The 15,664-nt window shown below is 41.8% G+C and overlaps 1 protein-coding gene across 1 annotated transcript in view; it reads left to right on the plus strand.

Annotated features, from left to right (window-relative positions):
* The window catches only part of elp4 (elongator acetyltransferase complex subunit 4), a 60,988-nt gene that overhangs the window by 24,617 nt on the left and 20,707 nt on the right, over window positions 1–15,664 (plus strand). The window contains exon 9 of the mRNA XM_049563098.1: window positions 3,017–3,123. Within this exon, the coding sequence (XP_049419055.1) occupies window positions 3,017–3,123 (107 nt within the window). The remainder of the gene's footprint in view (window positions 1–3,016; window positions 3,124–15,664) is intronic.

A 15,664-nucleotide genomic window follows, 5' to 3' on the forward strand; every position in this document is an offset into this window, starting at 1 on the left:
TCTTGGTCCTCACCATCACTTTTCCTCTATGGTTTTACCGTTCCTTCTTTCTCCCATTTGCCTCCCGTTTTTCTATCACACTCTTCACGCATAAAGGTCAGTTTAAGCGAGTGGAGTATTTTTAGCCGTGCCTCTCGAACTCTCCAACTCACTCTTGCGCTTTTCCTCTCATTTCCCCCCTCCCTCCTCCCCTCCTTGGATTAGACAGCCCCGGTTGTGACAGATGAAGGGATGAGGAGTAAAAACATTCAATGGCATATTTTGGTTTCATCCAACAGCATGTTTTATTTAGATAACACATCCCATAGTGATCACATTCCTCTGCATTGTAAAGGTGGGTGGCATGTCAACCCATTCAACATAGGAGCGTAGTGCATCATTTTTTAAAATAATTTTGTAGTACAAAAATGTTCTTTGGAATTTGCAATTAATATTATTTGAATTTCTTGTTCACGAATATATTTGCCCTCTTGTTTAACCAGCCAGAGAGATTCTGGTTGGGTTATGAAATACATTTATGTGCATGATTGTTGTGATGTGTGGTCATGAGTGCCAACGCATCTGGTACGAGTGTGAGAGTGCGTGCGGATGCGCGTGCGTGCGTGTTTGCGGCAGCAGTTCAGGGCTGCTCAAAGCATGCTGGGAAGCCTGTCACTGCAAATCAGGCAAGGGGAAATCACCCAAGTGCACAGAGGAGAGAAACCACCATCCCCCACTTTCTCTGTCCGTCTCCCTTTCTCCATTACTCCCTCGATCTCTTCTTTTCTCTCTCACGCTAATCCATACCACCCCACTTCTACAGTACTTTTCCAGTTTTATGAAAATGTAACTTTGCGGTGACAGGACAAGAGAAACGAAGAGTTAAAAAAATACTCCAAAGCTTCCTTCTATCCTTGCAGGAGTCCTGTGCCTGCATGTCCGCACTCTGTCCCTCATTGTTGTAATGTCTCTTTTAATTGGTAAATTTCCTTTACAGTAAACCCATGCTCCAGCCTGTAGGGAAAAAAGAAGAGAGTAGGAATGCTGCTATGCCAATCTTTATGGTTATTTTATAAGAAGCCTTTTTTGTATTATTTCACTGCAATACTACCATGTTTTTAGTTTTTGTTGGTGGAGTTTACCTACTGTAACTGTGCTGTGGTTGTAGATGTCTGGAAAGTACTGGTTTGCAAAAGCCTGTCCCACTACAATCACTCCATTCTCTCAAGTAGACAGGCACACTTTGTGCTTCAGATCAAATAAGGACAAACATAACATTGTGTTTTGTGCAGAGTTTTTTCATGCCTGAATCAAATAAAAGTTGCAGTTGCCCCAGTTAGATAGAAATTTCCTGTTATTAAAACAACAAACAAATCATCTGTACAGTGCCCTCCTGAATTGTTGGCACCCTGAGCAAAATGGGCTGTGAAAAAATGTCTTTGCTGCTTATCCTCTTCGTCTTTCACTCAAAATACTCAAAAATTTTTACCTTTTCAGTGAAGTGCCACAGTTATTGGCACCCATAGAAAATCCTGTGATTAAAATCTAGTGTAAGTATATTATCAATCATATTTTACAATTTTAGCTTTACCTGTTTGAACAGAAATTCTTAATTGGTCAACCATGACTTCCTGTTTCACTGGGGTGTAAATATGAGGGGACACAGGCCATTTTCCCTTTGTCATTCATCACTATAGGAAAGAGTGAAGAACACAGTGACGATATGTGACGAAAAGTTGTTGAGCTGCACCAGTCAGAAAATGGATATAAAAAAATCTCTGAACAGTCAAAAATACTGATTTACACTATTAGGGGAATAATTAAGAAGTTTAAAGCGACAGGAGATGTTAAGAATAAGCCTGGAAGAGAATGTTTTTGTACAGTTTAAAATTACAGGGACAGTGCACATTATTAAACATTTTTGTAAATGTACCAGTTTAGCCAATTTTGCTCATTTTTAACTCTAGTCCCTGGCCAGGTGTGAGGGCAACTACGAAACACACACACAATACATTAAAACAGGAACAGCAGTAATGTACATATAGTGTGTTCACTGACTCCACCGACCATGAGGAGGATGGTCTCACTGGCAAAAAAAAATCTACAAGGATCCCAGTTGTAGAATTGAAGAGCTAAACTGAGTCTTGGGATCAGAAAGTCTCCAAAACTACATTAGACAAGATGCCAACAAGTTGTGTGGAAGGGGGCAGAAAAAAAGTCACTGGTGTCAATCAATAACAAACTTAAGTTTGCCAAACGTTACTGGAACTTTCAGTGGGACTGGGTTACATGGTCAGATGAGAGCAAACCCACATAGAAAATCAGTGGGATGAGCTGAAGAGGAGAGTCCACAAGTGTTGACCTCAGAATCAGAAGGATCTGGACAGATTATGTATGGAGGATCTGTTCACCAACTTCATTAAACCTTATAGGAGAAGACTCAAAGCTGTTATCTTGGCAAAGGCAGGCTGCTCAAAATATTAGATGAAGGGGTGCCAATAATTTTTTTTTTTTTTTTGAGAAAAGTATTCATGACAAAAACTTTTTTTTTCAGTTGTGTTACTTCAGTTAAAGGTTATATATTTGTGAATATCTTGAATGAAAGATCATGACAATAAACAATAAAGACATTTTTTGGCATTTCCTTTTGCTCGTTTTTACTCAAGTTTACCATGAGTAAATTTTGGACCAAAAAAAATTACCCAAACATCTATAAGTTGCATTATTTTAACAAGATTTGTCTAGGTTGTACTTTATTGACATGGTTTAACTTAAAACATGCACAATGTGAATAGGTCTGAAATAGGGCTGCAGCTAACGTTTATTTTCATGATCAGTTATTTTGCCAATTATTCTTGATTCATCGTTTTGTCAAGTAAATGTCGGAAAATAGTTAAAAATATCCTGTGTAATTTCTCAGAGCCGAAGGTGATGTCTTCAAGCAGCTCTAGACTGTAATAACTTGCTTCCTTTTACTGTGCTTTTTAAGGACTGTTTAGCCCATTCAATTTTAATCTGCTCTCACTGCCCTTCACAGGTCTACTACATGTACGCCAAGTACCTCACCTAAACTGTCTGGCGAGTAAACTCCCTGACCACAAGGACCTGGCCTTCAAGCTAAAGAGAAAACAGTTCAGTATTGAGGTAAGTTGTCAAGGTTACTTAGCATAGCCAGAGTTTCTCCTTTTTTGTTTTCATTTGTTTCCCCAAATTTATTCATTCAATATGTTTTTAGTAACTTGCCATTTAGAAGTAAAGTAATTGTCTATTAAGTCACATTCTTTCCCATTCATTGTGTTTATAGCAGTGCTGAAATGAAGTGCTGATGATAATGAGAAGTCTCTCACATTAGCCGAGTTCTGCCAACCTGTTTTTACTATTGGGTGTCAAAATCAAAGGTGAAGCTATTGATTATTCACCGTTGCTGCCACACTTACTGCAGTGTGGTGTCAAGAGGCAACAGAGTGAAAAAAATCTCTATCTATATGCACGAATATGTAGTTCAAAAACGGTAATGGCAGTTTAAGTTAAAGGTGCCGTTCACATTTTTCTATATACTAAAGGAGTATTAATTAATTACCATTCAAAACACTGATGCATGGACATGTTTGAATTTACAGAAATATCATGAATTAAAAAAAAAAATCTTAATACTAAAATAATAAAAGCATTAAGAATCAGCTATCAGTAGCTTCAGTCAAATGTCCTACCAGCCCATCCATGACACTATCAGAAACAGTTTAAACCACAATAGCTCTCAAGGGAACAAGCTATGTACGTTAGGTGCTGTGTACTATATCTGGCAGGTCAGTGTTCATTCATTCCCTAGTTGGCAGCAGCCGTGACCTGGTGAGAAAAAGGAGCAGTGGACCGCAGCTTTACCTTGCACTGTAGCCTGTACACTCATTTGAATGTGATCAAAAGCATTTGCAGGTTGAAATTATCCTTCCACAAGCAGTTAATGATATTTTGACTCCGCAAACATTGCTGAAGGATAGCAATAGGAGGGGGTGAGGACATACAAACCATATTAAATCAGCAAGATAAACTTAAAATCTCTTACTCACTTGATGACAAAGGATGCATGGTAAGTCTTCATCTACATTGCATTGATTTTGTAGCTGCTAAAAAATTAAACTCAGAGAAAAAAAAGCTGTCAACTAGTTAAGCAGCAACAAGGTGGTCACTCTTTGAAAAACACTGCTCAGCCTGTGAGATGATGATGTTGCATGCCTCATCCGTAACTGGTATTGGTGACTCTTCTGCCCAGCCAGCATTTCAGTTTGCTGTAATATTTGCTCTTATATATTCCCTTTGAACCGAACAAGAGCCTCTGCTGACTCCAGCTGCCTTGATAACAGCTGGGGGTGTCCTTTGTGTTGCCTCTGCGAGAGCTGCAGCTGGTTTCGAGGACCTTGGAGAAGAAGGTGGCTGAGGTGGTTAGGTCACCCTCAAGAGAAAAAAAACACCCTCAAAATGGTCATTCATGGTTAGATTGAGCTCTAGTGCATAGCAGTACACAAAATGTTCATTTGGATGGGTTTCCTTCACCAAGGTCTGTAGACATTCCTGTTCATCATGGCGGCACCATCATGTTTGTGCGATTAGCATGTCCTTTAACTGTCTTCCATACACCTCTGATGGTGCTGACAGGTCCAAAGCGGCTCTATCCTCTACTTCTGTAATCTTAAACAAAACTTTTCTCACTGTGTTCTTTGGCAGTATGTATCTAGATACAAGCACCAGCTGGGATTTGTGTAATACATCAGTCGTTTCATCCGCTTGCACAGCAGCAGACACTATCTCAGCCACTGGCATAGCAAGGTTCTCCCTGTACACATTGTATGTACAGTTTGCTCTGAATCATGCTAGAGGTCCCTTTAAAACCCAAATGATAATCATAATCCCTCCAGAGCCTTGAGTTGCCCTCACACATTGTTACAAATATGCACTGAAAAATTTTAGGGTACAGCCAGTCTGCACGTAACGCCATTTTACATTTTCCTACACAGTTTAATAAAGGTAAGCACATACCTGTTCTTTTCAGCTTGCTAGTTATGCTGCTCAATTTCCTGTTTGTATAACCTGTCAGTCTTGGTAGCTGTAATTGTTCTGCTTTGAAAGCCCAAATTTACACTGTTGTTTAGATGACTGACGCTGCTTTCATGTTTGGTTGTCCTCTTGTGCCCCTGCAGAAAGAAAAATACTAACACTTACTAAGATCAGGCTTTTGTGTTTAGTTACAATCGGCATTCACTCCCCAGACAAATGACTCTGCAGTAGTCATGGGTATGTATTGGCTCCAGCTCTGATTAGCTTCACTTGGCAGTAATGGAAACACAACACACGGATGGACGTGCTAATTTTTGCCCCATTTCCAGCATCATGACATGTTGTTCTGCCACAAATTCCATCCGTCTCTGTCCATCATGCTCTAACAACATTCCACTAAGTTTAAAAGAGAGCATGAATATGTAACAGCTACAAAACAGAAATCACCACCTTTACAATTTCCCTGGCCTCCATGCTGCTTTCTACTGTTTACTAACCCTGTTTTCCTGTGCGTTCGTCTAGTCATATGAAAACAGAAGGGCATTCTTGTCTACTGTAGAGCCGTGTACATGGCTGTAGTCTGCTGGCAAAAGAAAAGGAGTCTATTGCCTATTTTTAGCAGGTTTTCCCACATTTAAAAAAAACCTGCATATACATGCTAATTTTGGTGGAGAAAGAGCATTGGAAAGATACTTGATATCCTGAGACCAGGTACTGTCCCATCCAAATAACATGCCCAAAAAGCAATAAAGCACCATCTTTGACAAGCTAGCAACTGGCCACATTTTCCTGTAGAACCACTCCACATTAAATCTGTGATTATTAATTCCTACGTTAGTCAGTACCTCTAAAATGACACTGTTTTCTGCTGCCAGCAGGTGGGGCATTGCCCCAAATGCCCCATCAACTCTAAATGAGATATCCGAAGGGCCTTTGCTGCGTCTTCTGAGTCACATTGGAGTGAGGAGTGAGGACCGAGGGCAGTTCTACGCAGAAAATGTCATCTTTTATGAGGGATGGTTAGAACTTTTTAAAATTTGCCTTATTAAAATCCTTCAATTAGCTTGACCATTTTGAGCCTGTATAGAATATAGGGCATACACACATCACAGGATTGTATAGCCTTTCTATTTCTTCATTCATTTTGATTTATGATTTCTTATCCTCTTTCTCTTTCTCTTCCTGTCAGAGACGCATCCATTTTGCATGTGTCACATCATCACTCTCACTCAGAGCAATCAATCTGTCACTGACCTACCACTCTAGAGACAAATTAAGGGGCCCTCCTCTTAGCTCAGGCTCATGATTGGTCCTCATTACATTATCATTACCTTATCACACCCTCTGGTCCTTGGCTCTTAGTGAGTCCTATTGTCTCAGGCAGGAGGTGAGGGGGAGGAGAGGAATGCCCACCCCCTCCCAAACCTTCTCCGCATCCTACGGTCAACCCCTTCTCATTTTCTGCCAGCCTTCACCATCCTCTCTAACCCTTTCTCCTGTCTGCAGTGGCCCGCTCCCCCTCCTTTCTCTGACCCCCTGAATGGGCCACTCCAGTATAGATTTATATGGTCCGTAAAAGTCAAGGTGGTTATCCTCAATGGTCTTTTAATTAGGCCTCTGTATTGGGCAGGCCAGGGGGCAGAGGCCTAGAGCATCCCTGTAGCTCTGTGGGGCCTGGATACTGTGTCATATATCCCAGCAGCACATTGTAAAGACCAAGCTTTGTCTGCCTTCCTTGTTTAAGGAACTTTATTGGAGTTTTTGTTGTTGAATGGTAACCATACTCTTGTACTGCCCTCATACACTTAGGATTAAAACAAATCCAGTCCACAGAGGAGTTTTCAAATTTCTAAAATGGCTGCATTTGTTGACACAAGAGAGTACATAATATGAAATGTCAATCACAGTCCTTGGCCATGACACATGTTTATGTGTCAGGGAAATTCCCAGAGAACATTGTATCATATCACCAGTCATGCATCAAATCAATCAAAACACACATTGTAGTACGCAATTGTGTTCTCGTGTTGGGTTCTCTGGCACTCTTATTGGCTGTCATTATTTCTGTACATCACCTTAGATGGAGATGTCACGAAGGTATGAGTGCATGTTGGCTCTTTGTCAGTGGTTGCAGAGGCTGGTTTGTATCAGTGTACCTGTGTATACCTTTGCATGCAAGGCTACCGTTGCGCTCCGACTACGTGGCTCATCATACACTGTTTGACCTGTTGGTTAACTGCCTCGGTGGGCCACTGATTGACACATGAGATGGTGATTGGATTCTAAGCCCAGTGTCTGATGTGTGACAGCTCACACCATCCCTGCTAATCACCTCATTTACTCAAGCTACAGGACTCCTCTGCCTGGGGCAACATAATACAGCATTCTCTTACTGAGGTTTTTTTTCTGAAGTCCTCACAGTTTTTTTTTCTTACACACATCTATGGTGGTCGTGACAGATCACCTCTCCTGCTGCTTTGAACTTCTTTCAACTTTTGACTCCATATTTTAAATGCAGCAAATGCAGCCTCATTCTATTTATTATCTATCTGGATTGATTTGTGATTAGGTGGTGATGAATGACAGATGATTGACAGCGCTACCTTCTCACCGGTTCGGTCAGGCAGCTACATGTCACCCCAACTGTGCATGAAGTCATGCTGGTAACTAATTTCTTAACTGCTGTTTGACTCACACCTCTATCACCTAGCGCCTCAGGAACGCAGAAAAGTATTTGTTTGCCAGCACGTAGAGTGCAGATTTTGTCGATAAAGACGTGCTCTTGTATTCTGTTATTTGTGACACTTGATTTTTCCCAGTTTGATTGGTTTTAGTACATTGATTTTCATCCCTACATCATCGTCAAAGTTCTGTTTGTTCCGTGATAAGGTTTCCAAGACAATGGTTGACGTTTCCAAGAGTTCAAACTGCGGTTGATGAGCAGTTATTAGCCATGACGCCTGAAGCCAGAATTAACCCATGGCCCTGTCTGAGCAGGTAGGGGAGTGTTAGGTGTTTAGACGAGATTAACACATACTCACAGACGCATACACAAACACTGCTTACACCCACACATTGAGGTATTGACATTCATGCAACGGCACAAGCACATACTTATTGGGAAATGCATGCACATAGGTGACACGCAATGTGTGTGAGAATTTTCTCACTCACTCATATTAAGCCGACACGGGCTTCTGTCACTACTTTCACAATGCAAGATGCTTTGAGGATGAAGCTCTGAAGAATGCAGATGGTACGCAATTACATTCCCCTTACCTTTGTCTGACCCTTTAAACTGACAGGCAATGTGCCTGTGGGGTACTGGGGTGCCAGAGGCAGGTCACGGGGTCAAATACAGTATAAGAAGGGGATTTGTGTCAAATTAGTCTTCTCTTAGCAGGCTTTTTGGAGGTGTCACTGACTGAGCTCTGCCCCTTGGATGGCTTTATAGTCTGGACGCATAGATTGGCTTTAAGGAAAACTTTTAAGCCTTGGGAACTTTGATTTTTGTGTTGATGTTAATGCATCATTTTTAAGTTACCATTGGAGAGATTTAGTAAGAGAAAGCTGGGTGTATGGGGGGTGACACTTGATGAAGATCCTGGGGCATATTCAGACTGAGGATCTCACTGCCTCATGCCACATTGATAAATAAAGTTCATTATAATTCACAGTTTTGGACTTCTAAATACAGTTCACTTCATCACCCAAGTCAGAATTATTAACAAGAACATTTTTCAGAAAGCTTCTTGCAAATGAGTTGAACCTGGCCCAACTTTTGCAGAAATGCAGCATGTCTAGGAGCAGCGATGTCCAACTTAATGTTACTTTGTAGCATTAGCACTGTATTTCTGCTGTTTACCTTACAATTGCCACAACGAAAGAAAAATGATTGCTGCCATGAGTTGTAAAAACCTTCCTCAGGGTATAATGAACTGCTGTGCAGTGTTTTGGCATTTGTTAGGCTTTAAAAATCTTGGATTTTTTGCTCAAACTGGACGTCCTGAATGTATTTTGTCATCTCACCAGTACCTGAAACAATACACTCCCACCGACACAGCCCCTGACCTGTTTTAACCCAGGCTGTTTTTGGCCCACAAATGAGCAAACAAACACAAAATAGCAAACAAACACAGATGCCGTGTCAGCCAAAGTCCGACATTCAAGGTAATTAAACACTAATTTAATAGATATAGTGCTAAACTGACTATGCACTGTGTTTTTAACCCTCACACGACCAACTCTGCCTTCATATAAACCATCTCAAGTTGTCCAATAACCTTCCATCCCACATGACATGAACTTGGCATCAGCCAGCTGAGTATATTTTTAATCTGTGGAAGCAAATAGGGAGCAGAAAAGGGGCATGAAGCGGATGATGATGCTGAGTAGAAGAAGACTTAAGGAGAAGAGGAAGCAGAACTGAAAGAGTCCGAGGGAGGTGTATGGAGTAGGTTAATGTTTCTTGGCATGTCCTCAAAACGTCTTTAAGACAACGCCTGTGTCTGCCCCCTGTTGAAGCCTGTGGGTGCCGAGGGAAGGGTGTTAATGGACCTATGTGAGGAACAGAGCGAAGGCTTGGAGAGGAGGGGGGAGGCATAAGCGGAGAGGAGCAGTTAAGTGATTCTCAGGTCAGGTCTAATTAAAATGAGGGCTTTTCCTCAGAGGCACCAAACCGTCTTATTGAGAGAGAAATAAAAAAGGAGGGAAAGAAAGAATTGTAGAATGCAGAATGAGTTAGACAGAGAGCCGGGCCTCAGGGCTTGTTTGTGTATTTGCTTATATGTTTGTTTGTATTCCATGCCTGGTCGTATATCTGCCTCCCCATGTCTCAAATAATGCTTGGTACTAAAGATCAGAGAAAAGCCAATGTTAAAAAGAACTCATATGGAGAAAGAACTGAACTGGGTCATTTAATATTTACTTCCATTAGTGGATCACAATGACTATTCGCAGACTGAGAGTAAACTAAATACAAACAATGGGCTTACTGGATGTCTTGAACCTATTAGAAGCATGCAAGAAAAATCCTTAGGTTCTTCATACATCTGCCTGTGATTCCTACGCCTACCTTGGGAATCACGATCAGATGGGAATGGACCTTTTGGAATAATATTCTGATTGAATAATTTATAGTTCCTCCCTTGGCGCACACCAGCCTCTGTCGCATTTTGGAATGAGGTGTGCTTATGGTTTGTGCGTGTATAAGAAAGAGGGAGAGAGAGAGCCCGGTGTAGGCCAGTCAGTGGCACGCGATCGGACCCCTCAGCCGAACAATATTCACAACATACATCAGATTTGCATCTATTATTTAACAGGGATGTTATCTATTCTGCAAATGTGCATGTGTGTTTGAAAAGGCCCAGCTTGTAAGGTCTCTGTGCTGATTCCTTGGTATCTGGGGGTTGCAAACGTTTGCATGTTTTGGGGTTTGTTTGTTGTGGTGTTGTGATAAGAGCCTGGACTTCGTAATTAGTGATCTTTCTTAAATCTGTTGATTGAGGAAACCAAACCATTTCACTAATGCCTAATTTTATGACGAATCCACTGAGCTTAGGGCCAGAAGTTCAAATATGGCCCCATATCGTGGTGTAGGTGATTTGACATGAAGTCAAGGTATCCTGGGCATGGAGGACGTGCTTGACCTGATAAGGTCCAGGTTCAGAAATAAGTAAAAACACTGACTAAAATAATCCCCAGTGAGTTTTTTATTGTCGTATGCCTAAGGAGAAACAGAAGTAGCAGTTGTGTTTGCTGTAGTTGAGTCCAAGCACAGTGAGAGAGTATCTGGGACTTTGCCAAATGTGCTGCCCCCAATACTATATCAACACAATGCCGAAACGTTTCTTGTGAACGTGCAGTATTAAAGGAAAATAAAACAGGGCATATGTGCTCCTCCTGCCAGACTGAGTAAGAGTGCGGTCTGCCCAAACTCGCCCTGGAAGTGAAGCTGTTTCATCAGTGAGCAGTGAACCCTTAACATGGTCCATGCACCACTCAGCCCCCATCAGACTAGACTGGCCACATTGGACTCAGACCTGATTAAAGTAGCCCTAGTTGTCTTCAGCTCCCATTAGAGAGAGAAAGGGAAAGAGGCTGTAACTTGCATGCCACCCTACATCCATGGGGTCTTGTAGTACTATAGGGTATGTGTAAGTGTGTTCAGAAAGGGCTCGCCATTAGCATAATGGTAGTGACTGGGGAACCATAGGCCCCCTGGTGCTTATAAACTGGGTCTTCACTGTATCTGTGGCTTCTGAATCACTTTATGGTTATCTCATAATTTTGCCTTAGGTCCATGCACTTTTGTGCAAGTCTTAAAAACACTTTCTTTGTTTATTTGCCAGAGTGGTAAAGCCTTTACTCTTTTCCTTGTGTGAAGCATAATTCATTGTTTTCTTTTGATCCTTGATTGTGTTAATCTAATACTTTGACCTGTTTGTTAATGGAAAGTAGCAAATATATAAGAATAAAAAACAATGATTGGCTAGCTTACTTGCATGAATGTCCATGGTGTAGGTAGGCAGTCTGAAAAGTGTATGAGGCACTCTGATTGCAACGCCATGGACTTCCATTGCAAGTAAGGTGGACAGTGACTATTTTCCTTCTTATTCAAGTACTTGCCCTGACCTTTAAGAGCACCTGATATTTTACTTCACCAAGTTTGTTGACCAAGTGCAGCACTCCCAATGTTTTCCTCATTATCTAGTACATACATGATGCCAGAACAAAAGTAAATATATCTGTTGAATGTCATTTAATAGACATTCAAATAATAAGTCACTCTGTATATTGGACTACACAAAACAGGACATGTGCATTTGCATACATGCATATGTTTTTAAAAAGCGACATGTCGGTATTTAAAAGTCCAAAATCCCTGCGTCACATACATAAAATGGAACATCGCTGAGCAAACACTGCCTCAGTTGGTTTGTTTTCAGGCAAGTAGAAAAGGCCAATATGAAAAAATCAATATCAGCTGAAGTGTATGCTATATTTATAATATTTTCGCTGCTTTACCTTGCCATCAGACAGCCCTTCCCAGCAGGGAACTTAGGCTGTTATCTCAAAGCCACTAAACTCCATTGACAAAAACAGTAATTTTACTTTGCAGCGTACAGGAGTTGCTCATCTGTCAGCATAGGTTAGTTGGTTTCATGTATTTTCACAATTGAAATCAATTGACGGTTGCCTACTCACATGTGATTGTTGTTATTAGCGCAGCATGCCAGTGATTTCAGTCTCTAATCCAGACATTTAATGCTCTAAACAATCTCCATTCTAAAATTGCCAGAACACATTTAATATTATTGTTTAGATTTTGATGAATAGGGTCTAAAGGCAGAGCTTGTCCTGTTTCGGCTCGTGTATTTCTAAACCAGCCAAAGTGAAACAGTCCCCTCACTGCTGTTGGTCCACAGAGAAAGTTAAAATTGCCATCATGGGCACAAACAGCTTCATGGTCGGAGTGGTTCAAAGGTGGAATGTTGATCCGGAGCAGGAGCATCAAACTCAGGAAGGCTCTCTGCTTGGGTCCTAAAAATAACTTTCCCACACTCTCGCTGCTCAGTGTCCTGGGGGGTCAGGAGGAGGAGTGTGTGTATGCATTTCTCTGTGTGTCTGCTCAGTGTTTATGTATGTTAAACTGCAGTAATGTGAACACGTTTGAAAACATAAATAATGTGTCTAATGGGATGCTGTCCACACTAATTTTCTGATCGTTTGTAGTTTGGCAGACAACAAATTTGGGCATCTTTAACGCCAGTTTGTAAAGAGTGGAGTTCAATGGACACATCCTTTATTATACAGATATTATATTTGTTGAAGTGGGGTAAAAAACAAATTTAATGTGTCAGCCATTTTCTGAGATAACTTATTTTTTGACAAAATATGCACAAAATACTTTTTTGGTCGCAAGGTTTAGGTTTAGGTGTCAACACTGGGGGAGACACATACAAAAGGGAGGGTTGGCACCTCCACCAGAAAATTTAGAGCATTAAGCACTTTATTTCATGCATTCTGGTGAATTGTTATACACCAATTTGTGCCTTTTCTGCATCAGTTTGTGGTGTAAATGTCTTAACTTTTGTCAAAATAAAAGTCCTCTGCTACATGTCCCCTGCATTCCTAAATCAACCCCTTGAAACCAACACCTATGTTTGGTTTAAGGATTGTTGTTAATGTTGACTCCATGGCTGCTGCATTTACAATTACCACTTCATTCACTGTAAACATATAGATTTGTCATCAGCACATGCCTATATACCTATATTAAAGCCTGTGGACAAAAGCAGTAGTGTTTTGCCGGAATGAAGCCTACATTTCCCATGAGCTCTAGCGCATATTGTCGTAAAGACGCTTACCTGGCTCGCGCATGTGTTTGTTTTGGGGATGAATGAAACAACAAGACGGGAAAACTTTGTCCCCGCTTCTATCGGGGATCCCAGCTCACCTCTGCCGCGTCCCAGCTCCACCTTTCCAGCGTAAGCGCCACTGCCGCCGGGGTAAACGCAGCGGTTGGTTGGTAAGGCTGAAGGCCTGTTTGGCGAGCACTTCCACGGCTTCTTGGACTGAGTATGGAGCGGTGCCTCGCCTCTTTATTTCTCGGCACTCGCTAAACCCTGTCGACACCTAGCTGGCACCTGTCGTCGCCCCGGATGAGGTGTTCAGTGCTTTCACAGAACTTTTACTCGATGATTGCTGCTATTTTAACTCCCCGCAGACGTTGGGTCGAGGAGGAGGAATAGCGACTATTTATAAGAGTCACTAAATGTAAGCCGCTAGGTAAGATGAAGTGTGCCGTCTGAGTGCCGTAAATTGCTTCGTCCTGGAAGCGACCTGGGGCGGACCCGGACACAGTTTCCTAAAGGTATGGATATACACTATATAGAAATAGCTTATCTTCACACTGATGGTCTCATTTGCTGTTGTAGGTCACGCACAGACATCAGCAGAAACGAGAGACTTTTGCATATCCAGTTAAAAGTTCCTTGTAGTGGCTTTAACATGCAGTATCAAATGTGTTATCACAGATAGAATCTGAGGCAGCAGACAGTTGGCTCCTTAACAATAATGCTGTATGACAGTACTCAGGCATGTCTGTGAAGGCTGACAGTGAAATCTCAACATTTCTTTAAAGCTTGTTTTTCAGTTCTTACTGCAGTGTGAGACTAATGTCATCTTATTGTGAGGAGTCCATCATATCTAGACTCCTCACAACAGAATATGAGTGCTAACTTCATTCATTTGTTTGGACACTTAGCCTTTTTGCTAAATGCTTTCTTTGTCAGCAATCCCTCGATGAGTCCATGCTTGACAAAAACAAATTGGGTGTCTTGATCCTCTTTTCTTTCTCTTTATCTCCAAGCACACCATAAAGGCATTTGTTTCAGCTAATCATGTGAGCTACTTAACCCCTGCTACTTTGAATATGGTTGTATTTAAAAAGGATTCACCCAACAGTCAACACAGAGTTGTTTAAAGTGATGTTGGCCATTGACAGGAGTTGGCCGGCCGCTGAATGTGGCAGCGCTCATGAATTTTATGAGGGCAAGTGTCTCAGTCCTTCAGAGTTCACAGGTGGCTATTGAAAAGCTCGGCCAGATGACGGAGGATAGTTAGGACACATATAGAGCTCTGAATAGACTTTAATTACACTCATCAGATGAGTCAGAGGGCCATCAGAAGGACAAGCCCGCACATCAAAAGGCAAGTTAGAGGGCAAGGTGATGGCGCTTTATCGAACAGTTTGCGACTCTATCCGTGAATGGAGGGGCATGTTTGAGCCAGTGGTCTTGTGTCTATGTGGCAAAGACAGAACAATTTTCTTTGTGCATTTTTCTGTGTGTGCGTGTGTGCGTGTGCGTGTGCGTGCTACCTAACACACATACGTGAATGTGTGAAGGTGGGGGAGGCACTGGGTGGGAGAATACTCCAGTGTGTGGCTTAACCAAACTTTCCTTTTGTCCCTAACAATGATGAGTGATGATGAGTGACAGGGGTGTTAGGAGTGGGATCTGGGGAACAGAATGCGCCTAAGCAGTGCTCACCCAAACTCACACAAAAGGCAGCAAAAGGTCAAATCTGAGGCAAGCTTCTTATCCACTGGCATATAATATTGCAGCATGTTGTATGTACAATAATAAGCTGATGTGCCAGTATTATTTCTGAGCAGTTTCACTGCCATCCTGCACATCATTTTGAAAATGACTTTGCAGCCCTTTTGAAGTATACAAATTCTGTCAGTTATTGATTATCAAAAGCACTTCTGCTGGGAGTCTTATCACTTTGAGCCCCTGAGCTACCTCCTGCCTTTTCTTTGCCCTCATTTTAAACTTTAATAACAACAAGGGTTGCCTTGAGATACTCTGTGTCTCTCTCTGCATCACTCCCTTTTCTTAACCCAGCTAAACTGCATATCAGTGTATCCCCTCACTCTGAAGCAAGTAAGAAAACATGCACAGTTGTCCTTTTGTTGCGCAAAATCCATACATTCTGCTTACACAGCCCAACTCTACACGCAGAAACCCCTCCCTTCACCCCCACACACACACTATGCCCTACCACTAGCTAGGGATGAGGAGGACTTGCGTGCAAGTGTTTCCCAGGAGGCAGTTGTAGACTGAGG

The sequence above is a fragment of the Epinephelus fuscoguttatus genome, linkage group LG2, assembly GCF_011397635.1.
Source record: "Epinephelus fuscoguttatus linkage group LG2, E.fuscoguttatus.final_Chr_v1".
Taxonomy (NCBI): Eukaryota; Metazoa; Chordata; class Actinopteri; order Perciformes; family Serranidae; genus Epinephelus; species Epinephelus fuscoguttatus.